This window comes from Thunnus maccoyii, chromosome 21 (genome assembly GCF_910596095.1).
Source record: "Thunnus maccoyii chromosome 21, fThuMac1.1, whole genome shotgun sequence".
Taxonomy (NCBI): domain Eukaryota; kingdom Metazoa; phylum Chordata; class Actinopteri; order Scombriformes; family Scombridae; genus Thunnus; species Thunnus maccoyii.
Genome location: NC_056553.1, coordinates 11,252,333 through 11,278,692, shown reverse-complemented (window position 1 = coordinate 11,278,692; position 26,360 = coordinate 11,252,333). Strand labels below are relative to the sequence as shown.

Here is a 26,360-nt window from a genome sequence, read left to right as displayed (position 1 = left end):
AACGCTGGTGAAAAAAAGTTTTTTAAATAGCTTTTTGTCTGCAGATCTTTTTAGGATTAGTCTGACAATAAAAAAAAGTGCCACAACAGAACTGGTCAGACAAAAATACATGCTTATTACTGTTTGGGTGAACCTCAAACTACCTCCACCACACAGCCAAAATAAACAACACCTTGTGCCTGCGCTGTTCCTGTCCAATCAAAATCCTTGAGCATTTTGGTAGATAGTTTTACCTGTCCTGTGCAGTCACCATTTGTGGGTTAGAAAATAATTGCTTTGACTTATGAATTGGGCTTCAAAATGAATGCTTACAATGAATTGCGGCACAAAGCTTTGAACTGATAAAAAAAACTTTTCTATGGCTCTCTAGTACTGTAGATTGACAAGAGCATATTTGCAAGATGTATGCTATTGAACTAATTCTTTTACTCAACTCCTGTCCCATTGCTTAGTTATTTATAACGTGAGTCGGGGACAGCGGCACCGCTATGAGCTCGGGGTGGAACAGTACAAGTTGTGCATCAAAAAGACCAAAGGCTGAACCTCTGAACCCTGGGTGTGGCCTCTGTACTGTGCTTTAGAAAAACAGATGTCTCTCCACAAAACTTATGGACACGCCCACACTGCACTTGTATAAACAATGCCACGGAAAAGAAAAAAAAACACCTTTCTATTTCTATTTCTATTTCTATTTCTATTCTTTAATTCATTGCTCCAAAGAGCCTGGTACTGAATTTAATAGGCATTACCTGTAGCAACAATAGTCAGTTTCTCTTCTAATTATGTTGTGTCATATTTCATGAGAACCATCCTGAAAGTCACATTTTATGAACTGCTGAGATAAAAGACTTCTTGTGATACATTTCACTTTTATATCTATCAAATACACTGAAAATAGCTGGATTTAAGGAAAGGAGCAATGGTTTTACTCGGTGTAACCTCATAAAAGGACCAAGCCAGTAAAAGCTACCAGATGTTGGTGAAATATTATACAAGATCCTACATGCTCCACGAGACAGAGTGAGACAGAGAGAGGGCAAATCCAGGAAATAAAACTGCTGAGTCTATCCATTGCGCTTTCTGGTCTGTCTGGGTTTCTGGGTAGTAATAACTTAACAAAGTGCCCATTTGCAGAATAACTTCATTTTTCCCTGGAGAGCTCTTCTGTTAACAGTTGGCCAGTTTTCACCCAGATGTTAGCAACTAAAGCGAATGAGTGTGATGACTAAGTGCCATTGACTGAGCAAACATAATGAAAATTTGAATTCTTCAACATCAGTTTTATTAGCGACAACAAAGCTGAATAGCTCTGTTCTAACAAAGAGTCATATTACATTCCTGAGTGCCTGGTTTCACTCAGGATTGGAAGCAAATGGCCAGTGGGTTTCCTGACCAAATGGGCACAGCACAGCAGACTGTCTGAGCTTGAAAAGTTTTCCATCTCCCCAGTGAGGCACAAAAGTTTAAAGTAAGCGGTTAAGCTAAGAATATTCTCCTCCATCTCTTAAAATGTATTTTTAAGTTTAAAAAACAACACAAAAAGCTGCAGAATGCTACATTACTATATTACAACTATGGTATAAATGTTTTTTAAATACACTACACAGCAGATGCAACGCTCTAGAATGAATCTGATACTCACATTAAGGGTTTTTAGGATTTCCTGTTTTCTGCTGAGTCTTGTGATGATCTGGAAAAGACCACGCTACAACTCCTACAGTACAAGCAGAAGAAACTAGGGTGCCCCAAATGTCTGCTGGGACCAAGCTAAGCATGTGTCTGTGTGTGTTTGTGTGTGTGTGCGTGTGTGTGAGACTGTGGGAGGGACACAGTTGTAAAGTGGTGCCCCTTTTTTCTCCTCCCCCTTCATCACACCATAACCCCCCACTGTCCTAACGCTTTGTCCTGATGTTTTTCAGAGAAAGAAAGAGAGAGATGGAGCGCGTGTGTGTGTGTGTGTGTGTGTGTGTGTGTGTGTGTGTGTGTGTGCATACAAGTGTGGTAAAGCATATGTGTTAAAAGTGTTTTTGTAGGGGTTTTGCATTTTTGCTTCTCAAGCAAAGCAAGAGACGCTACTGGCACTGAAAAGTGTGGAAAACGATACCCTGTAGTTTCATTCATTTTCACTTTGGTCAAAAGGCGTGCCACTCAGACACTTTGCTATTATCCAACATCAGATGCCTTGCTAAGTGGTGAGCTACCTTTGAAGACAATCTTCCTTGAAAAATTACAGACTCTACACTTTGTTTGGAGAGTTCTCAAACTTTTTCCAGCACTCTCACCCTAATGCAGGAACCTAATTCTGCACAACTTAACAGCGTTTCTGCATATGGATGCAAATGAAGCACCATGTGTGTTGATAAGACGACCCATTTCTAATCCTGTCAATAACACGATGGCATATAGTGGATGGATTCCCTAATCTTTCACTACAGAGGAAATGAATTCTAATTAACGCGGAGCTGTGAGCTGAGGTGGAGAGAGGAGAGAAGGAGGAGAGGAGAAGACAGATGGACCGAGAGGGAAGGACTTGGGCTGTCGAGGTGAAACAGTGAGATCACTGTGTGGTTAGAAGTTATTTCAGAGAGCTCTTAAGTTATACCAAGATTATGCTAAAAGAGCTGCAAAAGGTAGGCTATCAAACAGGATGAATGTCAATTTACCTTTACCTCTGCCTATTCACAATGTCAATTTTAAAATTTAAGCTCCAGCCTTTATTCTCAATAAGTTCTGAATAGTTCAGATAGAGGAACTTATCTGTGGCGAAATACTTCCAATTTGGAGATTTTCAGTGAAAAACTGAAGAAAACTGAAGATAAGAAACACTTTGAGACTTCAGACTGAAAACGAAGTTGGAGCAAATCCATTTCCTCAACTGACTGAATTATCAGCAATACAAAGGTCTAACACACAGCATACCTAGCGAGCGGTCCTTTGTCTGGTTGGTTGATCGCACCACTGGCAGGCTGGCACGAACCCGGCTGCCTCGAGTGAAGGCTGTGGGTGCGTCGGCCTCAGACATGGTGTCCAATGAGTCCAGGGAGGCCAGGGAGAGATGGTCAACCTGGTCGCCGATGCTGGGCTGAGGGCTGGGGCCGTGCTTGGGGCTTCTGCTCTGGAGGGGGAGGCACATGTAAACATATAATACGGTGAGGGTGAGACCATGGGTGCTGTACACAAGATGTTACAGTGCGTGCATTATTCTTCAAAAAACACAATTTGAAACACAAGTTTTCAAATTTTCCACTGAGTGTCAAACTGTTTTAATAGGATGCATTTGGTAGAGTTAGAAAATAACACTGTAACACTGTGTGTTATGAGTCACACACATTCTTTGACGAACTAGAATAAAGCGTCTTCAATTTTGCCCTTAAGCTTGACTCCAGCACAACTACAGTAAATAAAACAAAAGATTTTTAGCCATGCAAACGTGCAAAGAAGTGCATGTCACTGATACATGCTCACACATCTAACACTGCTCTGTACTAACTCACGAGTTCACAGTGCTTAAAATGATGAGAAATAAGGAAGCTTATTAACATTTTTACATGAACGAGAAACTCCTTTTAACGACTAATTACGAATCAGGAATTGTGTCATCAGAACTTGCAGATCAGTTTGCGACTCTGTAATTAGATCTGCTTGACGTGGCATCCTCAAGCCAGGGCTACAATAAGACGATATGTGATGAGACTACAGAGCCCATTGAGCTATTGTGCTGTGCTGTAAGGTGATCTGCACTACAGGGACGAGGTGGGACTGAACCTGAGGGGTCAGTGAACACTGGGCTCTTTATGAAATGCTCTTCTCTCCTGGCAGAAGGCATAGGGCTAATGCAGCTGCAGACACAAGGCCAGGTACACAAGGTTATCTTTAACACACATGCATGCACACGCTGCTGTTCACTCACAGTCGTACACCTATGGACAAATAAAGAATTTAAGCATTTTACATTAAGTGTGGTTGACATTTGTGGGAGCTTTCACGGCCGAAACTGGTTTAACTCGGCAGCCAAGTGAGCTGGCAGACACAGACTGGGCAGACGCTGAGAGACAGGGGGCAGAAGGGTTGGGAACATGGCCACACGGCAGATGTTGGTGAGGATGCAAACATAACCACACACACACACACACACACACAATTGCATGATGCAGATAAGATAAAAGGCCGACTAACTCTGTGGGGCAATTGGATTTTCATCAAGTACCTCTGAATGTCAAGCTCAGAGTGAAGGGAGGAGAGCATGCCCTGTAAAGACTGATGGGAGAAAAGAGGAGAGAAGGAGAAAACGAAAAGCAAATGGCTAAGAAATGCCAGTTGGAGGGTGAGATGGAAAAAGAAATGGTCATCAAACAAAACAGAGGAACCATGGAAACAGCTCAATGCCAACAACAGACCAAAGAAGAGGAGAAAGAGGCTAAAAGGAGAACCTAGATGTGAAGGTATCTTCACAGTCTCAGTTGTCGGTTACTTACAACTTTTATAATTGTATTTGAGCTTAATGAGTACTGACACAAACATCTTGCAACCCCCTATTTAATAATTTCTATAATTATGTTAATTACTATCATCAATGTAATACTATTTTCTGTTTAATAATAGAGCATTTCAAATCATCACTATTCATATGATATTTGCTAAGTCATTGTGTGTGAACATTTATTTGATGCACCTTCATAGCTTCCTGACGCAGCAGGCAAAACTGCTGAGCCATCACTCAACTGCTGCAATTCCATTAAAATACGCTTAGGCTGTGGAACTGAAAGGATTAAAAATAGATGAATAAAAATGTGCCCTCATACTGTTAATACATGATGATAGTCGCCTTTACACAGGGAGGTCACATGGAGTTAACATGTCACTTGAAACCAGACGTGTTGGGAAATTTTATCTGGACACTGAATGATTTATGAGTGTATTCAATGGTGGTGGGTCCAAACAGCCTTCCCACACTGCTGTTCTGTCTTCTCAAATGCTACTGTGTCACCCTTGGGAATCTTGAATCATACTGGCTTCCTCCCTCACCTGTAGGTAGTAATTATGTCAGAGTGGTTTGGCAGCGTAATCCAATATTTACTAAAATACCAAAGCGGAGGAAGAAGAGCCTGCATTCAAACTTGTGTAAAAGTTTACTTGACTATCGTATTATATGAGCTTACTGTCTTTTTACATGAAAAAACACACAAACAAAAACTTTGGTGACTTATTGTGTAGTTTTTAATTACAATTTGATTGGAACCACTACTTAGAGAAACATAATTTTGTAAAATGACAGCACAATATGATCCCACTGAAAGCCAATATACACTCACCAGCGACTTTATTAGGTACACACACCTGTGAAATCTAATGCAATCCAATACAACGGCTCTGCCATAAATTCTACATTTACAAAGCTTATACGTTTTCAGTTTTTGTTGACATTGTCAGAAAGGTGATAATTCTACTTTATGTTTACTATTGAGGTCATAGTGGGTGATGGTGTACTGGAATGCGTTATATTGAAAAGTGTTCCTAATATTTTGCCCCCTTCATGTATGTTAACGGAGTGGACAAAATATTAGGAACACAATCCGTACATGTAAAATTTATGGCAGAGCTGTTGTATTGGATTACATTAGATTGCACAGATGTACTTAATAAAGTAGCTGTTGTGTATACAGTATATTACTATTGAACTATTGCCAAGGCATAAAGGCATAAATCTCACAAGATGGAAATATCAATGCCTATATCACAGCTCGACTGATAAACTGGCAGAGTAGATACTGTATCAGCTAATAGCTATATATCAGTAATATCAGTAATTATGTCAGTTGATGTAAGTAACAAGAAATTCCAAAGATATTTTTAAGGCAATTTAAAAATAGTGCCCTCATAACATTGTTAGTCCACTGGAGAGCACTTCCTCAACAGCAAAATGCTCCACTTAATCTTGGTCATAGTAATTTAATAATTGCATTTGAGTGATTATTGTCCCTATGTGTTTATCTAGAAAAACCAAAACAAAACTATTGGCTAAACTCTTCATATTGATATTAGCATCAGCCTAAAAAAATCCAGTATTGGTCGAGCTATACCTGAGTAAAACTATGTACTGTAGCTTTAGCTTAGCTTGTTGTAGCCACCACAAACTACTGGTCATACCAGACCATGTAAGGCTGTTGTGGCAAACCACTGAGTACTGTATATTGTATTGAGAGACAGTGGGTTTAATGCTTATGAATTGAACTACTCATTTGCAAGAGGAAGATTGTGTCATTTCTTCTTTAAAAGTTACATATAGCCTTACATATAGCCTTAAGTATGCTAATTAGGTGAAACAAACTAGCAGAAAAATGTTACAATGGACAGCTGAGGAAGAATTGCACAGGAAAGACAGATAGTAAAAGCAGCAAATTGCAAATGAGACCTTCTGCCTCCTTGTGGAAAGGGGTAATTAAGTTTAACAACTCCACACCAGTCCACATCTGACAAATGAGGTGTCCCCTCCAAAGGTCGACCGTTTAGTTCAAATGAACTCCTCCCTCTCTCTCTCTGCCCCTCTGTCTCATGGACACACACTCCGAGATCATCATTATGGCAGCGGCTACGCATGATATTGCTGAAATGCCTTGCATCAAAAGCCACTTCCTGTCCCAGCTAACCACTTCCCGCTTTTGGGTCCAGATGTGAAAACCGCAGGCCAACCACTGATTAGCACTGTAAAACCTGCTTCGACCCACTCACACCTACAGTACATTCCACACCAGTGATTTCTCCTGCTTCAGTCAATCCCGTACAGCCTGTGATTCTGCTTTTTCAGCAGCGGCTCCCTCTGAACACCACATTTGCTCTGACAGCTATGATAAATGTGGAACTGAGACACCGACATTAACTTATACATGGAACTATGACAAGTTATAAAGTCATGAAAAGACCCTTTTGAGAAGGAACGTGTCTAGAAAACAGATCTTGAAAGTGTCAAAGAAATCAGGAAATGTGTATTACAATGACGGTGGGTTGTTTGTGAAGAGCTACAGCCAGTGTTAGTGGATTGTTATTATAAGACGTGGATCATATACTTATTCCAGTATGTTAGAGCAGATCTAGAAATAACTGCCTCATCTAAATGCTCACATTGGGTGGTTCAGAGATGCTATGTACCTTAAGTTTTCACATTGTCTTTCTGATTGCTTGCAGCAATTATATATTAAATAGATGTCAAGTGCAATGTAATGTAGACAAGCAATGATTACGAAAACAACCATGCATGCAGAGAAAATAGAAGATGAAAGTAGTTCAAATGTGTGTTGTCAGTGTGTTGTGTGTTTGTGTGTTTGAAAGAGAGAAAGAGGGATACAAAGAGAGACAGAGTGCATGCATGAGTGAGTCAGGCCATTGTTCCAGAAAATCTGACCCGAACCCAGGACATCCTGAAAACATTTATGCAACTGTGGTCTTACAAACAATATGCTGTCATCAGAACGACAGCTCAGGTCAGTTTTGCGTGTGTATCTGCATTTCACGATATATGTAATATTCAAAATTTATAGGTTAGTGCTGCTACATGTAGCACATCGCACTTTTATTTTTAACAAAGCCAACATTTCACTTCTCACTGCACCTGCACCTCGTGTGCACGTGTGTACAGTATGGGTGCTTTTCATTGCTTTCAAACCAGCAACCTGTCACCTGCCTTGAATATTACAAAGCCATTTCTAACTGCACGGACAATGTTGCATGATTTCATGCAGCAGAACAAATTATGTTATATCATGTGGCCCCTGTCTTAGTTCCTGACAGACAGACTAACATGAGGAGCCGAGATGGGGTGATTAAAGTAAATTATGATTGTTAAGAATAATGGTAGCTCCCGTCAGGAGCCTGCTGTGTCACTCATGGAGACTTAAGTATAGACATAGCCTCGAAAGTTGCCTGAGCATCATGTACCACACTTGCTGCCAGATTGCACAAAGCCCACTGATTGGTGTCTACTTTCTTATACAATCAACATAGTTGGGGTTATAATAGCTTTCTCATACCATGACCTGGCTTTCACCTTAAGAAAAAGAGGGCATTCACCTGATATATCTGCAGTCATGTTGCTCTTTCTCACCTTTGGGCTACAAAATTTTTAGATCTATGACACGATACACCATATGTTTCCCAAGTTAAGCCAGGAAGTCTCAAAGACAGCTTACATTCACACATATTCATCTACAACACTCTCGGGGTCCAACCACAATAGCAGGCATTCATGCATGCATTCCTTTATGTACACAAACAGGGTGAACACGCACACAGGCAACCAGAGAAACAAGTTTTATTCACTCATTCTATATTGTCTTTCCAGACATGAAAGAATGTAAACACAAGATTGGAGGTGGAGGCTTGTGTGGCTTTAAACACAAACTTCAGCAATGTGAGCATGGCTTTCCACTTAAGATGCTAATTTGGCTGGGGCTCTGGGGAGCGGAAATAGAGCTAACTGTAATTACCTGGTCTGATCTGTATGGGAAACACATAAACACAAGATGGAGGTTCTGCAGACTGTTAACCCCTTACTTAACTTGTCTCATTATGACATGTTATTTCATTTGGAGCATTGAATCTGGCAAAGTTAACGTGGTAAGCGTTGGTGTCAAATATGAGTGTGTGTTTCTCCTGAAGTCCTTCAGCAAAACACTACAACAGCACTGTCCTCCCTCCAAAATTAGAGGATCAATTTAGATGAGATTAAGATTTGTCACATATTTTTTCTTCAAAGACAATAGTCTACCAAAGCTGGCACAAAACTACAAGAGTTCATTAAAAAACACCTGTGTGAGTCTGAAACTCAACGCCACAGCAGTTTTGCACAACTTTGAAGCATAAAAGCCCCTGTCAATCAACCAGTCAGCGCTCAGTCCGTATGCTGTCTGTGGACAGACCATCATCCTTTGTCTCCCCCAGCCTTAATGACATTATACCGAAATCCCCTAGTCATCCATTCCCATTCATTGCTACTACATCCCTCTCTCCCTCCCTCCTCTGATGCATTCCTCCTCTAATCCCTTCATCCAAATCCCCAGATGACCTTTCAGAGATGGGCTTGCATGTTAATTGGTGTGTTAAAAGGAGATGACTTTATAGTATCCACAGTCAAAGTTGAATATGAAGCTGTCATTTGACAAAGGCAGTAGGTTTGACAATGTGTTTATAATCATATGATCACGTTAGAAATCTGTGGGCCAAATAATAACCAGAACTATTCCTCTCTCATTAATAAAATATTACATTGGCAAGTAAAATATAATCAGGCAGATCTGTCATTCAGAAATGCATAATCAACATCAGAGACAATGCTGCCTGTTGTTGACCCAGTGCACAGGGGAGGCAAGATGACTATCTCTTCCGCCACTTGTGACTTTTCGAACAACTGAGCCACACCGTCCAATTGATTTCACCCACTCACGCATGCATGAATTAGTCACGGTTATCACCAGCAGACATCACCCCCTCCCCTGAATGAGCGAGGTTACAAAAGTCAACTTTGCGTAACCATCAGATATATCAGCCAAAGGGAGTCTGTGGACTAGAGAATGCCATCCTCAGCTGGTTCTGCTATGCCAGGTTCACAAGCTGAATCATGTATGATCTCACTTCAAACATTTTAAATGATATATTTTTCTAGATTATCTTAAAAAAAAGCATAAATGCAGTATTTACCATATTAGACCTGTGGCGATCTCCCTCCATCAGTGACTTCCATTTGAGATTGGAAACTCTCTAGTCAAAGGGAAACGGTCTCTTCCTCCAGTGTTATTTCAGCCCTTGTAGCACTTGCTCTGTGCAACTGCCCTGTCCTGTTCTCTTCCCTTTCTGCTCTACCCCACAGCGGATGCCCCCCCTATCCAATGCAGACACCGCTCCACACCCCTAACTATTCAACAGCACAACACAAATACACACAATCTGCACCTGGTGGACAGCAGGGGAAAGTCATTATTTGTATGTGAGCGTATACATTGTGTGTATGTGACTGTGTGTGAGACAGAGATTGCTGTTAGAGAGTGAGGGATGTCTACATGAATCACAACGTTCAAACATTTCTTTACTTGCAGATAATTCCAGCAGTATCAGATCCCAGCAACATTTATAAAACTCCTCAAAGTTTCCATTTGGTGCTAAAAAATACATTTCATCTTAAAACGGCAGCTTCAACACTAATCCCCACATCCTATCTCACCTTCCATCTCACTGCCCCGAGGCTTGTGGCTGAAGACAGAGAGGAGATGACACTTGTGTCCTGAGGAGATAAGAGCCTGGTCTACCCTCAGGGATCCTGAGAGCCTATGCAAGATATACTCAGCAGGCCCTCGTCATAATACGCACTAACACACATACAAATGCATGGGCACACACACTAAGCCAAATAACAGTACATAGGCATAGTTTGGTTTCTGAGCAAATTTTATGATAGTGAATGTTGTTGGGATCGTTACAGGAAGGGCAATGTGTGTTGCTAAGTAACCTGCACATTGTTTTATTGACAACGCAGTGTGCTGTGGTTTCAGGCATGTAGTCAAGTCAAGGTGTTACATAAGATTACAGATCCAGACTCACACAACGACTGGCAGATTATTTACTAGACTTGCATGCAACAATTTGCATGCACCTACGAGTGTGTACACTTAAGCGCCGTGTCACACCCAACCTGGAAAACATTACAGCCAATTCTACTTGTTATAGCATACTGCCCTCCAGGCTTGTACTCTGGATTTTTATCTCAATCAGAGTTTTTATCAAGTTTAGTCATTAGCACAGATAAAATAATTATAGTAGGTGACTTTAATATTACTGTGAATGTTGATAATGACAGCCTTAGCACTGTGTTTATCACATTATTAGGCTGAATTGGCTTCTCTCAGAGTATAAATAAACCCACTCACTGTTTTAACCACACCCTTGACCTTGTTCTGGCATATGGCATCGAAACTGAACATTTAATAGCCTTTCAACAGAATCCTCTTTCATCTTTTTTTCAATAACTTTCAAATTCTTCTTACTGGACTACTTGCAATTAGACAATAAATGTTTTCACAAGAAGTCTATCTGATAGTGCTGTGGCTAAATTGAAGGAAGTGATTCTATCTATTCAATGCCATGTCTCAATAGAACAGAGGAATCTTATGCTAACTTTAGTTCCTCCCAAACTGATCATCTTGTTGATAGTGCTGCAGGCTTACTGTGAATGACACTCGACTCTATTGCCCCTTGAAAAAAGAAGATAATAAAACAAATGAGGTTAATTCCATTGTATAACTCCCAAATCCGCAAATTAAAGCAAACATTGCCTAAACTTGAAAGCACATAGCGTTCCACCACACTGGAAGAATCTTGCTTAGTCTAGCAAGATAGTCTTAAAACATGTAGGAAGGCCCTCAGTAATGCCAGACGTGCCCATTACTCATCATTAATAGAGAAAAATAAAAACAAACCTGGGTTCCTTTTCAGCACTTTGGCCAGGCTGATAAAGAGTCATAACTCTATTGATCCATGTTTTCCTATAGCTCTCAGTAGTAACAACTTCATGAGCTTCTTTAATGATTACATTCTAACTATAAGAGACAAAATTCATCACCTCCTGCCCTCAACTGGCACAGATTTATCCCCAAACACAGGAACCTTAGAAACAGCTGTTAAACCTGGTGTATATTTAGACTGTTTTCCCCCAATCGACCTTCCCGAACTAACTTCAACTATTTCTTCATCTAAACCATCAACCTGTCTCTTAGACCCCATCTCAACATGGTTGCTTAAAGAAGTTTTACCCTTAGTTAGCACTTCTTTATGATCAATCTGTCTATAGTAACAGGCTGTGTACCACAGTCTAAAGTAGCTGTAATGAAACATCTTCTTAAAAAGCCTATTCTTGATCCAGGTGTCCCAACAAGTCTCTAAAGACTCTCCAGCTGATCCAGAATGCAGCTGCATGTGTACTGACAAGAACTAGGAAAAGAGATCATATTTCTCCCATATTAGCTTCTCTGCTCTGGCTCCCTGTAAAATCCAGAAGAGAATTTAAAATCCTTCTCCTCACTTACAAAGCCCTTAATGGTCAGGCACCATCAGAGCTCATACTTCCCTATTATCCCACTTAAACACTGCACTCCCAGAACGCAGGCTTACTTATGGTTTGTAGAGTCTCCAAAAGTAGAATGGGAGGCAGAGCCTTCAGCTATCAGGCTCCTCTCCTGTGGAACCATCTTCCAGTTTGGGTCTGGTAGGCAGACACCCTCTCTACGTTTAAGAGTAGGCTTAAAACTTTCCTTTCTCATAAAGCTTTTAGTTAGGGCCGGCTCAGGCTTGTCCCCTAGTTATGTATGCTGCTATAAGCCTCGACTGCCGGGGCACTTCCCATGATGCACTGAGCTCCTCTCTCCTCCTCTCCATCTCCATCTGTATGCATTTATGTCCCATTAATGCATGTTACTAACTCAGCATCTTCTCTCTTCCATAGTTTTGTGCTTTCTTGTCTCTCTCCTCCTGTTGCTTTCTGCACATATTTCTGCATCAGGAGCTACAGAATCTGGATCTGTGATTGCAATTGATTAGTCTAATTATTAATATTACTACTATATTATTATTTTTACTATACATCTCTATGTGGAACTTGTATTGTTCCACTTCCACTACTGTATTATTCCTCCCCCCTCTCTTTCTCTCTCAACCCAACCAGTTGAGGCAGATGGCCATCCACCCAGAGCCCAGTTCTGCTCAAAGTTTATTCCCGTTAAAAGGGAGTTTTTCTTTGGCGCTGTTGCCAAGTGCCTGCTCACTGGGGAATGATGGGTCTCTGTAAATAATATTGTAAAGAGTATGGTCTAAACTTGCTCTATATGAAAAGTGCCCTGGATGAGGTAACTTCTGTTATGATTTGGTGTTATATAAATAAAACTGACTTGACTTGACTCCCTCACTGTCTCTCTTACCAAACAAATACATGCAAAGTATGTGCTGACGGGGCTACAGAGCCATGATCTGTCCAGACTTGCTCTTTAATATCACTTCATCAAGAGAAAAACACATTTGACATCCCTGAACACTTACAACATCCCAGAATAACGCAATAAATGTTTGATTAACTCCCACGCACACAGGTTTCCTCCGTAGTGAAGCACAAAGAGCCCACCCAATTCATATTATACACACACATTTCAGAAAGGCCATTTATTTGACATGTCCTCACATGAACCTCTCCTGTCTCCAGTGAGTGTCCCTCCGGTGGTAAAATAAAGGACCTTCCAGGTCTAATTTGAGCTTCTCTGGCTGTATATCTGAGAATGTGTGGATGTGTGTGTGGCTGCAAGCCTGTGGTCACAAAGACAAAGGGGGCTTTCTTCATTCCAGAGAAATCGGAGTCCTGCATCCTCTATACAATGTTACACACACATACAGTATACTCACACATAAACTACAGTAATGTGATGAAAGGGAAAATTCTAGCAGTGCCAAAGATCAAGTGAATTTTTGCACCTTCATCGATTGGGAAACCTTGGCTGGTTTTAAATCACAGCATTTTGTTAAGTGTCAAGTCTCCTTTTTGTCCCATGAAACTAGCCCGATAATGGCTTTGCTATTCATGCCTAATTAACAAGTCACCGAGGACCACATACGCTCCTCCAGTGAGCCTAAGATTTATTATATCCACTCTCTCAGGGGAGAGTTTCTCTGTGTGCCTGTGAGTGTGCAGAAAAAAGTCAGATAATCAGTAATAACCTGATATTTTCACCAGGCTTGACAAAACTGCATCCAGTGTTTCTGCATTTCCTGCACACGTCATTAGGTAAACACTGCAGTGTAGTTTACGCCTGAAAGATAAATTACGACTATTTTCTGTGCTTATCTGTCATACTTAAAAAAGAAAAAATCATTGTCCATTGTTTTTTCCTCTCACTGATTTCAATAGTAACATGCTGTGTGCTTAATATCCACTTGTGACCTAAGTGACCTGTTTTTGACCTCCCAGACACAATAAGAAACTCTACTCATGCACACAGTCACCTCTCAGCTCAGTGATGCTTCAATCCACTTCATATGATAACCTGTAACATTCCCACTGTGGACAAACAACAGCGCCAATTGATGCTTGAGGTGCTATATCACCATGTTTTCCCTGCACTGAGCTTCAGGCTCATGACTGACTTGTTTAGTTGTACAATGTTAACACTGAGTGCAAAGTGTTAAACCTCAAACTAAACAAAACATAGACAGAGCGGAGTTGCATATATATAATGTAAATAATTGTATATGTAAAACATGAGCCATAGTTGAGGTATATTATGGTGTTATGGTGTCAACCTGACTATGAGGCGCTATGATGAACTGCAGCACATGCTCCACTTCTGTCAAATAGTCTAATTTATTACTGATTCCATTAGCTGCTGATGCTTGAAATATATACTGTTCTTTCCCATTGTATACTTACTCATATTTCCGTCCCCATGGTGTTCCCCATCATCTATGTCATCTTGTTTAGTAAAAGAAAAACCTTCAGTCTCTTTCTTTTGGCTGAAAACATTTAGAAAAGCACCTCTGCTGACTTTATGTCAAGTTGCTGCCATACTTTTCTCCATCCCACAACCACACTCCACCCCTTTGCCTGCACTGAGAAGGGCCAACTGGAAATAAAGCGCAGGAGATCAAAATAAGGTTCAAGACAGATGCTTGGAGCTGGTCCTGTCAATGGTGAAACCATCCTGGTGTGCCTCTGTCTCTGCTTTGCCTTTTGAAGTTAGGTTCATACCTTTGGCCCAAGGTGGAGTCCAGATGTCGGACTGCATGCAGAGACTTGCAAAGCAAAGATACAGATAGAGAAAACAAGAGGAAACGCCCCTCTTGCTTGCTCACCATTTGGTTCTGGGGGTCATAAAGCTTGGAATCTCGTTGCCAATATATCAAAGATATTAACAGCTGTGTCAGTAATGGCGATCCATCAACATGAAAGATTTTGCATCTGGCTACCATAACCGCAGACTGAAGGCAAGTCATGTTATTGGTTGGCATGTAAAACCTCACAGTTTTATTGTGGTTTCTGATGTCATGTGTATACTATACATCATTTTTGGCCCAAATATTAATAAATTAAAAGATCAGCAGTGGTTTTTTCACCCATGTATTGTGCTGGTGTAGCCTTCCCTAGACTACATCATCAACAACAACAACAGCCATTATTCATGTCAAAGCACATGGACACGCAAAGACCTGGAGATACTGTGCATCTATTATTCTAGTTTTCTTAATTGGTAAAGAAAAAGCAGAGAAATTGCTCAGTGAATCCATAAATGTTGGTAAAGTTAAACTTGTCCTTCATGGAGAAATTGTATCACCTGTTCTCTTTTGCCTTCTCTGTATTTGCGCAGTCCAGTTGATTAATACTTTCAAGAGACAAGATGATGATATATGGCAAAGAATTGTCCTCCGGAGAAGTTCCTCAGGCTGCAACTGCTGTATTGAAAAATGGTCTTAATTGTACCCATTGGAATGTAAGGTCTTAAGGTTAAAGAGGTCCCTGCCATTCCACCTCCATTCTCCGCAAATCTGTCAAGAAAACCTAAACTTTTCAGGATCCTCATAACGATGACCTGCCCGTTAAGCCGGAGCAACAACAATATAACAGAAGATAACTTCGACTTCTGTTGTTGACTTAAGCTTGGGCTAATACAGCTCTGTTATGCTGCAGAATAGTGCTCTGCAAAGAGCTCAGACCTGATTAGCTGGTCTGATTAACACACTGGCATTGCGTTTGAGACAGTGTGTAAAATTCTGTCTGGCTTGACTCATTATCAACAGTGATCAGAGGCAGGTCCATCAGGGCCTTCTGTCAGAGCAGCTTAACCCCCCTCCACACTCGGGATTAGACACAGCGTTGGCGCCACTCCACGGACCGCTTGTCCTCTCAGTTGGGGTGCTGCACCCCTAAAACCCGAACCCCCACCACATAACCCTCGTTAACTGGCAGGTCAACGCATGCCCGTCATTAACCTTGTGGTTCTTGTTTGTGTTACTCGAGGTAGTTCTCAAAGTGTCATTTCATGCAGAGGTGGCAGATGCCATTAAAGCAGCCAAGCTCCTGCTCCTGATGGAGGTCTGATGATTGGAAACAGATGTTTTTCTGCAGACCTGCTGCACACAGCGTCTGATTGTGTGACTTTAGACACAAGGTGCAATAAAAACTACAACAAAGAAGGGTTTTGTAAAAACACATCCTTTGGTTATAAATGTTTTAGTATGCATTATCTACATGTGAACCTACAGTACCAGATCTCTGTTTACACTTGTGATACCCTCATCATTGCACGGTAGGACAATGAATGATTGTTTTTCTGCAGTTCACTTAAAAACAGGAACGATACTCCCCCATAACTCCCTCCTGTTCTTTTTTTCTCTGATCAGATTTCTTGCAGGGAGTTGATGCATGCTCGGAGCCAGTGCTATCTAGCTGACCTTGGTTCCTTTGGAGCAAGAGTGTAGCAGGGCCAGGAGCCCACAGAGAGAAGTATGTGGGGGACTGGCCAATTGTTACCATGCATCAAAAAGACTCAGAGGGAGAGTTTACAGTACATTTACTGCCTATAATGACAAATGAGCGCTATTTATGTAGCTTTGTTCAACATGAATTGGAGGCAGGGTGCTCCATGTCATGTTATTGATGTTGCAGTCGTTACTAAATGCAGCATTTTACATGTTCATTTACTGTATGCCACTGATCTGCTTTTGACTTGCTGCCAGACTACTAGGAATTCCTGAAACAGGATCTCTTCTTGTGTGATGTTCTTCAAGGCTTTGCCCAATTTCTTTATTCCCATTAAACGCTTAGGGGTGGATATGATATCACTGTCTTTTTTTGAAAAGCAGTGAATTTTATTTAAGACCAGGATCATATTGTAAAAACATCATTATTGTTATCATTGTATGTCTCTTTTCTCTGCAGCTTTGTAACTTTGTGCTGAAGATCTAACCCTGGCAGGAAAAAAAATGTTGGCAAAATTTGACTTTGATGGATAAAGTAATAAAGGTCATTACTACAACATCTAGGAACATTTTGAGATTTTTGATGACACCAGTTATCAAAGTCTTTTGCCTTTGCTTTTTGGCAAACTTTACTCTCACTGACAACAACACAATCACTAAGAGCAAATCAAGATTTGTTTACCTGCCTGTTTGTACACAAAATATTACTGGCAATTAAAGGAGTTACATCCCTATAGGGGCAGAAATCATAACTTAACATTGCCAATAATAACCAATACATGATGTATTACAAGACAGTTATCTATGATAGCTCATGTCTAAATGAAGAGAAAATAACAAATCTGAATAAATCATATATTTTATTTCATCAATGCATTTTGACATGCCTTCAGATTAACAGAACTATTGGCTTTTTATAACACATTCAACATGTGTGCCATATAAACATCAAACAGCCATAAACTGGTTAATAAATAACTGTCAGAGAGCAAATTAGTTCAAAATACAGGCTAGCATCTATGTAAGTGGTCAGTAATGTCCTGCAAGGAACTGCATTGCAATGGCCTTAAAGATTTGTTAAGGGTTTTGGCTGATGTAATCTAAAAGCTTAATGTCAGAGAGTGTTGCCTTATTATTTCTCAATAATACCAAGTATTTGTGACAAATGCAAAAGCTAGTATTGCACTTCTATTCAATTAGCTTTTCTGCTTCATCATGACATGTACTTTGTCAGTTTTGATCGACATTAACATCTTTGTGGCAGCAGCAATTATAGTATATTATCTTATATTGCTAAATTGGATGATTAGTGCGTAGAAACAGCTGACACTGTCTTTTCCCAACACGTCCACACCCAACACTAAACCATATAGTGTAGTAAGACTACACCATGAGCACCTGTTAACAAACTGCACAAGCAAATAATTTGCCCCTCTTGATACTCAAATTGCTACTATAATCTGTGCTCTCATCAGCCAGTGGATTATCACAGCTTGGGGGCGACAGACCTGTCTGTCTGTTTGGTGCCCACAGCTGCAGAAAGCTGTCCTAACATGGCCGCTCGTCTCTGTAGAAAAACCACTGGCCTAGCAAGTCACAGCTCATCACACACAGACACTGACACACAGGCAGAAGCAGGGAATTCACTGTGTGTATGTGTGTTTGTGATCGGTCAAGCGGTTCAGTTTGTGCTCGTCAAAGCCCCTGGGCAGAGAGGGGTGAGAGGATGGGTGGCGGTCAGGCCAATGGGATGTTATCTCATCTCCCTTGGGTGGGATCCAGGTCTTTGCAGGCCTGATGAGGAGCAGAGGAAATTAAACCACTCGCTTTTGTCACGGGTTTAAGGATCACAGAGAGTGAGGGAGAGAAATAAGTCACTCAGTGTGTGTCTTTGTGTGTGTGTATTTTTGTAGCCGTGCAGGGTGGAGCAGGGTCATCCACTCTTCAGACTAAAGCGATATCATCTTCCCAACCTCCGTTTCACCTTGATAAACCTCCGCCTTTGTAACTCAAACCTCCGGAGACACTTTTTTTCTCACCTCTGAAGCATGCACTGTTGCTACTGAGGTTGCTTTTCCTGTATGGTCGGCACTTTTACGTCTACGTGAGAACGGTAGCAAGTTTTCCTCTCTCCCATACTATGTGTCACAGATTTCACAGCGATATCGTTGGGTGAAAAGGTGACTTGTTTTCTTGCTGTTTTCTCTCAAGGCAGAATAATTATACCTCCCCAGGACACCAAATGACAAACGCTTCAAAAAACTTGATATATTTATTTTTTGTTCTGTTTTAATTTTCCACTGTTTATATTAACAGTGAGTGATTGCATCCCTCTTGGCATTCTGAATTAGATTATGACAAATGTGGTCTTCAATCATCAGCGCTGCATTTATTGCCAGAAATTCATGCTCAAACTGGTCTGTCTTGTGACAGCATCTTGCATCGTCTTCTTTGACATAATAAAAAGCAATCAGCACTCAATTCCCATCTCCAACATCTGAATAACATGTGAGGAGTTTCATTCAAAAATCAATTTAAAACTGTCAATTCAAACAAACTGTCAATCAGCACCAACAGATCACTGTATTTCTCTCATTTCATTACAGTGTTTCAGCAGCCAGGTGAAGATCTTTTTTTTTTTTACAATTACACAAAGTGGGATGAAAAATCATATTTTACAGAAAGCCTACCGATAAGAAAGCACTGCCAGATAATACCCTGCTAATAAGGAGAGTAAGTTCCAAACTAAATTTTCCATGACCCTAGAATGACCCAAAACATCATTTTCTATACAACTTCACACACAAGCAAAAGATAGTAGTCTCCATCTTGCTTCTTCTTCTCACCCTCTAACAGTGTGTGTATAACCAGCAACCACACACTGTAGGAATGCTGCTAAACAAATCTGCCAACCCTAGACACATTACAGGCAATGTAATGACGCCTCCTGAGAGACACAAGCCCATTTCTGGGATCCATTGAAATGAATCCATTAATTTGTACACATTTGATCTCATGCCAAGAAAGAGACAATGCAAATGTAACATGAAAAACTGCAAAAGTAAGACTGTGAAAGTAATTGTGGAGCTTTTTAAGCACTACAACGACACTAAAATACATCCAAAAGAAATATGGAATAACACTAAATCTCACACATTTAAGCAAACTTTGTATTAATACTGAAAATATACTTTCTTAATTGTAATATTATGCCAATGCAAAAACATGCAGTAATAATAATAATAATAACAGTGTAGCAGGAACAGCATATCATTTATTCTTATAGCTATATTGCCTCTATAATCTTCACCACCATGACAACCAAGCAAGATATAGCATGGTGTTAGATTACAACCCTTCTTCCGTTCTCGATAGATAATTCGCTCTGCAATTATAGTTACATAATTGCCATCTCGTTAAAATTATGGGGAGCTTCAGGTGATGGTATGTTAGGAGTGACTGACAGCCTCAAGGCGTTCATCTAACTTAACATCACAGGAAATAGATGCGCTCAAAGACTTTATCGCCCGTTTTTTTTTTTCTGATAAAACTCGGGTGCCAACTTTTGCATTCGCTTCTCGGGAAGTTTGCAGCACCTGACAACCCGCCGCTGTGCAACACAGACACAGTGCCGTTTGGCTCAAGCGCAATAATTAATGCGTTAAAGTAGCAGCACTCAAAATGCTGTTTTGAATGTCCGGGAAGCTTCTTCTGCCTAACAGAAATTAAAAATAAAGCCTACCTTTATTGCCTGTGAGCGTTCTGAAGTCGCAGATGTGACAAGTGTATTCCTGCCAGTGTGAAAAGTTTACTTTTATTCCTCTGCGGGCTTCACGTACAGAGAGCCATGCCTCCAAACAATCTTCTGATCCATCGCCTGTTCTGCAGAGAGGCGCTGGTGCTGCACTCACACAAACACAGCTCGGCTCAGCTCTCGCACAGACCAGCTCCAGTTCGCTCCAGCAGGCACCTACAAGTAAACTGAGCCCCTCCAGCGGTGACATCATGAGTCACTATAGCAACTCTGACTCCACCCCAGTCCAGAGCTGAACTTACCTGTCTGACTACCTAATTTTCACAACTCTTTTCTACTTGCTCTGGATAGCGACAACAAATGCAAGCTGATTTTTCATAGATAGATCAGCTGTTGATTTAAATTGATGGATAAAATGCACACATGTATCCAACTCCCTCTCCCCTAAAAAAAAACACACACCCACACATACACACACACTGGCAAGTTGATTGGAGTAACACACCCCCATCATTCATGCTGATAGATATTACCTATGCAAATCTACAGAGTTCATGATCAGTGCAGTGAATTGAAACAGCATCTCATGAAAAGGGTTTACTTTGCATGTGGGCAGGCTGTGTGGGCTGCACTGAAAACAGCACACAAAATCCCTCTTGCACAATGCCCCGTACCATTGCCTGGAGCTCCCCTGTGGCTCGGTGCCAGTCTCACCATTACCTCGATTGTTTTGGCTACAAAGCCAGCTTGCCCCTCCCTTTTGTCTTCTCTGACCCGGCGCAAACAAAACAGACAATGACCAGGTGAGCCAAATGTCCACCTCGAGACTCCCTAAGCATCACCCTCCCCCATCAACTCACTTGACTTCAAAAAGCTGAGGCACGAGGAGACTTTATTATCTGTAAAAGCTCCTGTACAACACTAGGAAATGTATATTTTATACATCATACTGTAGTCTGGATTATACAAATCAGTCTCAAGTTATATGCAGGTCCAATTACAGTGATTAAAACAAGCTATGGAGGGTCTATCCAATTCAAACTGTTTGTGGCTCACATGTTTTCTACTTCTTCACAAAAACACCACCTCATATTCTCACTGCAGCTGTGGGAGGGAAACGTGACAGGCAGATTTATAGGATGGACTTCACATTCAACCTGCGGCAAAAAAGAAGAGGAAATAGTTTTGCACTGTTGCCTCAGTCTGCAGAGGAAAATAAAAATACCTGTAATGCCTGGAAAAGTAAAAACCGGACAAGAGCACAGAAAAGTTCACATATGAATCAGAACACCTTGTTATTTATCATGTAATCTGTTCTGTCAGGTCTCTTTTTTCATAGTTTTCATGTTAATAATTATTTGCATCTTATTTGAATTAAAGTAAATTTATGAAATACAGTAGTGAATACAGCAGCTTGAACTAAAACAAACTAAAAACACAGTGTAAAGTTGCTATGATGGATGTCTTAGCAAACAATTGCTTATGTACATATCCGTTGGACAAGAGGCAACATTAGGAGTTGTCTTTCTGTCCACCTGACAAATGTAAATATTATTCACTATCCTTTTAGCTCTGTCTCCATCAACTCCTGAAGGAAATATCTGACTCTTTAGCTGCTAAATGCTCCATTATGTTCATCAGCTAGCCGCTAATTTTGTCTGCCATTTGGTGCTGGGCAGGTAGATTACAGACCTTTTTTTTTTAAAAAAAAAAAAAAAGCTTTCACTCTAAAAGCAGCTTCCTTATGCTGGAAACAGGTTGATTAGTGTGAACTGGAAAACCAAAACAATGTGCTAAAAGACGCTAAAACGTAGGGCTGACGGGAACTGCAGAGTCTGGGGAGAATTCTCTGTGAGTTCATATAAGCAACCCCTGTCATATCCATTGTTAATATACTGATTAGTGTAAAAAAAGTTTATTTTAACTGCAATGTCTTGACTGAAATAAGAAAACAAAATAAAATTCAGATGGTTCAAAACAATTTGAGCCCAACCAAACAGCAACATTCCACATCCAAGCCTCTTTCAACCCACTGACCTGCTCCCGCAGCCTTTCCTGGTGGCCCATGATCGCTGAGGCGTGATGGGGGTATTTCTGCTTCAGATGCTCCAGGAAGGCCTCCCTCTTCTTGTCCATGTCTGGCGGCTGCATAGCCAGGATCTCTCGGGAACTGCGGGCTCCCCCTAACGTGTGCCTTCGAGGGACAGTTCGGCTGCCTTTAGTGTCCCCTCTCAAAGCAGCTGTCCCATTTGGGGAGGCCTGTCTGCGACTTACGTGCTCCGCGTCCTCTGGGGAGGTTACCTTCAGGTTGCTTTTGGTTTGCTCTGAGATGAAAGAGGGGACACAGAAACAAAGGGTCAAGATGTGCTGTGCTGATGTTTTGACATCAACACTGAGTGCATGCATGTATGTTATCCTTCTATAGGTCATGAAGAGGGCATGTCAGGGTTGTTGTGACACTTGAACTTCCCCTTGAGATTAATAAAGTACTCTATCTATCTATCTATCTATCTATCTATCTATCTATCTATCTATCTATCTATCTATCTATGTTAGAAAGTAGACAAAAAAAGTCAGAAGCAATGCTGAAATAAATATTGTCAGCCCTGTTCATTACATATTCATGCTGTTTCATATTTCAGCAATAAATCCACAATTTAATGTGACAGACACAATATTGGTGATGAAAAGACAGAATTGAAACAGCTGTTCAGGCTTCTTTCCTTCAAAAAAAGCCAAGGATATCCATTACAGTAATGCTGGGAGAGACAAATGGAGAAACTTGGAAATTATATCCAGATAATCTGTTGATACATCCAGAGCCTTGCAGAATATTGACATTAAGCAGAAACTGCCAAATGCAATAAGTTTACCTCAGGGATGAGATTTTGATTAAAAATATTAAGAGGATATGTCTTTTCCTGTTTGTGATGATACTGTGACACAGATCTGTTCCCACTGAACACAAGTCCTGACAAGTTTTCTTGATTGTACAACCTATTCGGGAGCGTGTTTACAACCTAATAGCTACAGTCGTGTGACATTAAGAATGTTTCAGAGTGAAAGCACACAAACAAACATTACAAACAATTTGTCTCCTACAAAAAAGTGATGTTAAAGAATGAATATTTGACTTCAGGGCAAAATGGAGATAAAGTAAACACAGCCTCCTTGGGCACATTAACATCTTTGCACTGTGTTATCTTGTCTTAAATCAATCAGGGCCTGGGAGATGCAAAATTAATCCATCAATCTCAAAGCTGTCACATGAGAAGAGAAGAGAAGAGAAGAGGGAAAGAAAGAGTGGAATATGGATGGCAGGAGAGGAGGAGAGTTGCTGGAGTGTGAAAACAGAGGGGAAAGAAGCAATAAAGTAAGCTGATCTGCTGTCTTATTTTCTAGACAGGCAGGTAGAGCTATAATGTGTACCTTTCAGAGGGTAATGGTGGAAAATAAAGGACCTCTTATGGAGTTCAGCTCTTCAGCAGTTGAAAGAGAATATTTCAAGTGATTATTTTGTGAGCGGTTTAATATGGCTTTTCTTTTCTTCTTTGAAGGCTTGAAAGCATGCTGTGAGCCATGGATGAAAAAGGAATTTCGTGTTTTCCTCTCAAAGACATGTTGGGACTGAGGTAGAGCTAGCTTCTCAGATTTAACTAGTGCAACAACTGGGGACAAAACTGTGGAAAAACTCATGCAAATTTGATTCATCTTTCTTTCTTTCAATTAACAGCTTTTGTCTTTTTCATTTTCACCTGCAGATCTTTTGCGGAAAAAAATGCTTTGATCAGCAATCACAAAGAGCAGACCTAATTTTTGAGAAATACTAAGTGCTAAGGCGTAATGATCAAGCATTGTCACCAGCACCATCAGCCCAAACCCCCACCCTGCTCAAGTTCAGAGCCACGGCACGTCTCATGTACTTCCAATCCTATTTTTAACTCCCAAACACAGTTTCCCCACTGCTAACCAAATTACACTCAGCAGACAGAATAAACTCAAACCTCCATAGGAACTGCATTCATTTGCAGGTGGCATGTCAGAAAGCTCATTACCTTCCCCGAGTGAGCAATCTTTGTCTTCTTCTGCAATTTCTTCTTCCATTGCACTTTTGGGATCAACACACGGTGACGGGGAAAGAGTGAGGCAGGGAGAACCAGAAGCGGACCCGCTAACTGCTTGCTTAGAGATTCCAGACGTAGCTCACGTGGAAAAGGGGGCTTGAGATAGGCCCTGCCCCACAGCCCCAGGATAGACTGGTGGGGATTTAGAAAGTCAACTGCATTCCAGGACATAGAGCGACTAGCCCCTCACCCTCAGGCTAAAGCTCCACTGCTACCATGGAGTGGTCATAGAGTGAATGTAAATGTGTGTGAGAGAGCATAGAGGGGGTTGTAAAAGACGATATTTACAAGAACCACATTATCTCCTCTTAAAACTAAACCCTGAAACTAACAGGTGTCAGTCAAACTGTCTGTCTGACACACACACACAAAAACACACACACAAACACACAGTCTGTTCTTTATCAGCACTTTGTCTGCAAGCTATCTCTTGTTTAAGTCCCTGTCCCTGCAGAGGGGCCCACCAGACACCAGCATGAATCCAAATGTGTCATAACCTACTTCTGAGCCACATCCAAACTGCTCTCAGCGCATGGCAGCCAGCTAATATGTGATCGAGTTATCTGATCAACACAACAGACTAAGACAAGCTTCAGTCCTGCAGGCAGTGTTATTCCCAATTAGGAATCTCACCGGAGACACCATAGTCTTTGTGTTTGCTCCTGCTCTGGGCTTTATGAAAAGCAGCGTCTGTTTGTTTGACAGTCAGCAAACAGGCTCACCAGGTTCATATATTGTGCAAACATGTCGGTGTGTATATGTCTATAGCGGATATGTGTTTTTTTTTAAGGAGTGGAGGACTGCATCTGTGCATTGAGTTCCTTTTATTTGCAGCTGCTGATGTAAGTGACCCAATCTAAATGTGCAAGAAGAAGGCATAAATTGACGTACCTTAGCAGGCAAACGTGAGGAGATCAATGGCCTAGTTTGTGGGCCATGTAATTGAAAGTGGTGGGGTGAGCGCATGAACAAACACAATGCGGCAGCTGATGTATAATGTCTAACATATGGAGACAAGTCGCCTTCCACCCACTTTCTGTCTGCTTTCACCCGCTCACATGTTCAGGCACTTACTCACAATAGGCTAACAGACAGTTAGCAGGCCAGGGATCACGTTATTCAGATTGTGGAGTTGAGTTAGCTGTATGCTATGCTTAAAACATTTATGTATAAGTTATTTTGTGAAAAAAATGTTGTGATTCGATTATTTGGTGCACAAACTTTACTTCAAGTTATTTCATCTTCTTCAGCATAAGTTGGTGATTTATGTTTCCCAGAACTATATGCAAAAGCCCCCAGAGAACAGGCTTGAACATGTTGTGTTCAGCAATGGCTATATGAGCAGATGGTGAGAGCAACAGCTATAGCATAGTAAATGGTGTTTAATCCTCTTCTGATAGATTTCTCTGTGATGCTGAAATCTGGCAAAAAAGTGACACAAGAACTTACTTAACTTACAACTTAGCTGTATTCTTTATGCTATAATGTTGACAAAGCAAAAAAGATTCCCAAGAGGCCCAAAGTCCCCAATAAAAATGTTTTATTGTTGAATGTATGCGCATATCTTTAAATATTTTCTAATGTTTCAGTGGAAATAACATTTGACACATTGCAAACAGCATTTTTTCTTAAGTATTTACATGAAATCTTCCACAATATAATCCAAAGTTGACTCAAAGCAGCTACAGAGACTCTAATATGCATGCCCTTTCTATATATTCAGTGTCCGTGTCTGTGTGTCAGAGGTCTTCTCTCCTGACAAAGGCACATTCATCATCATAGCTGACCAACAGGTCAGTCTTTGCCAACCAAAACTCATAATTAAAGGAGCTCATCCAAACCTGTGGCCTGAACAACCTGCCTCTCTGCACTTTTACTGTCAGCATTCCAGGCCAAAAAATGACCTCCTTCTTTCAGAGTGTCACAAGGGAACTGCAAGTGAATTGCGCCTCGCTCCAATACCTCAAGAATGTCGCACTCTCTTT

The 26,360-nt window shown here is 40.9% G+C and overlaps 1 protein-coding gene across 15 annotated transcripts in view; it reads right to left on the bottom strand.

Moving 5' to 3' along the window:
- si:ch211-285f17.1 (sickle tail protein homolog) overlaps nt 1–26,360 on the bottom strand; it is a 114,086-nt gene that overhangs the window by 25,331 nt on the left and 62,395 nt on the right. For 11 of the 15 annotated variants that reach the window (XM_042399074.1, XM_042399065.1, XM_042399070.1 and 8 more), the window contains exons 2-3: nt 22,289–22,575; nt 2,920–3,115 (exon numbers count right to left, since the gene is read on the bottom strand). In XM_042399074.1, the coding sequence (XP_042255008.1) occupies nt 2,920–3,115; nt 22,289–22,575 (483 nt within the window). Of the gene's footprint in view, nt 1–2,919; nt 3,116–9,690; nt 9,787–20,239; nt 20,477–22,288; nt 22,576–24,306; nt 24,400–26,360 lie in introns of those variants that run through there. The other 4 variants (XM_042399068.1, XM_042399075.1, XM_042399076.1 and 1 more) reach the window with 4 other exon arrangements.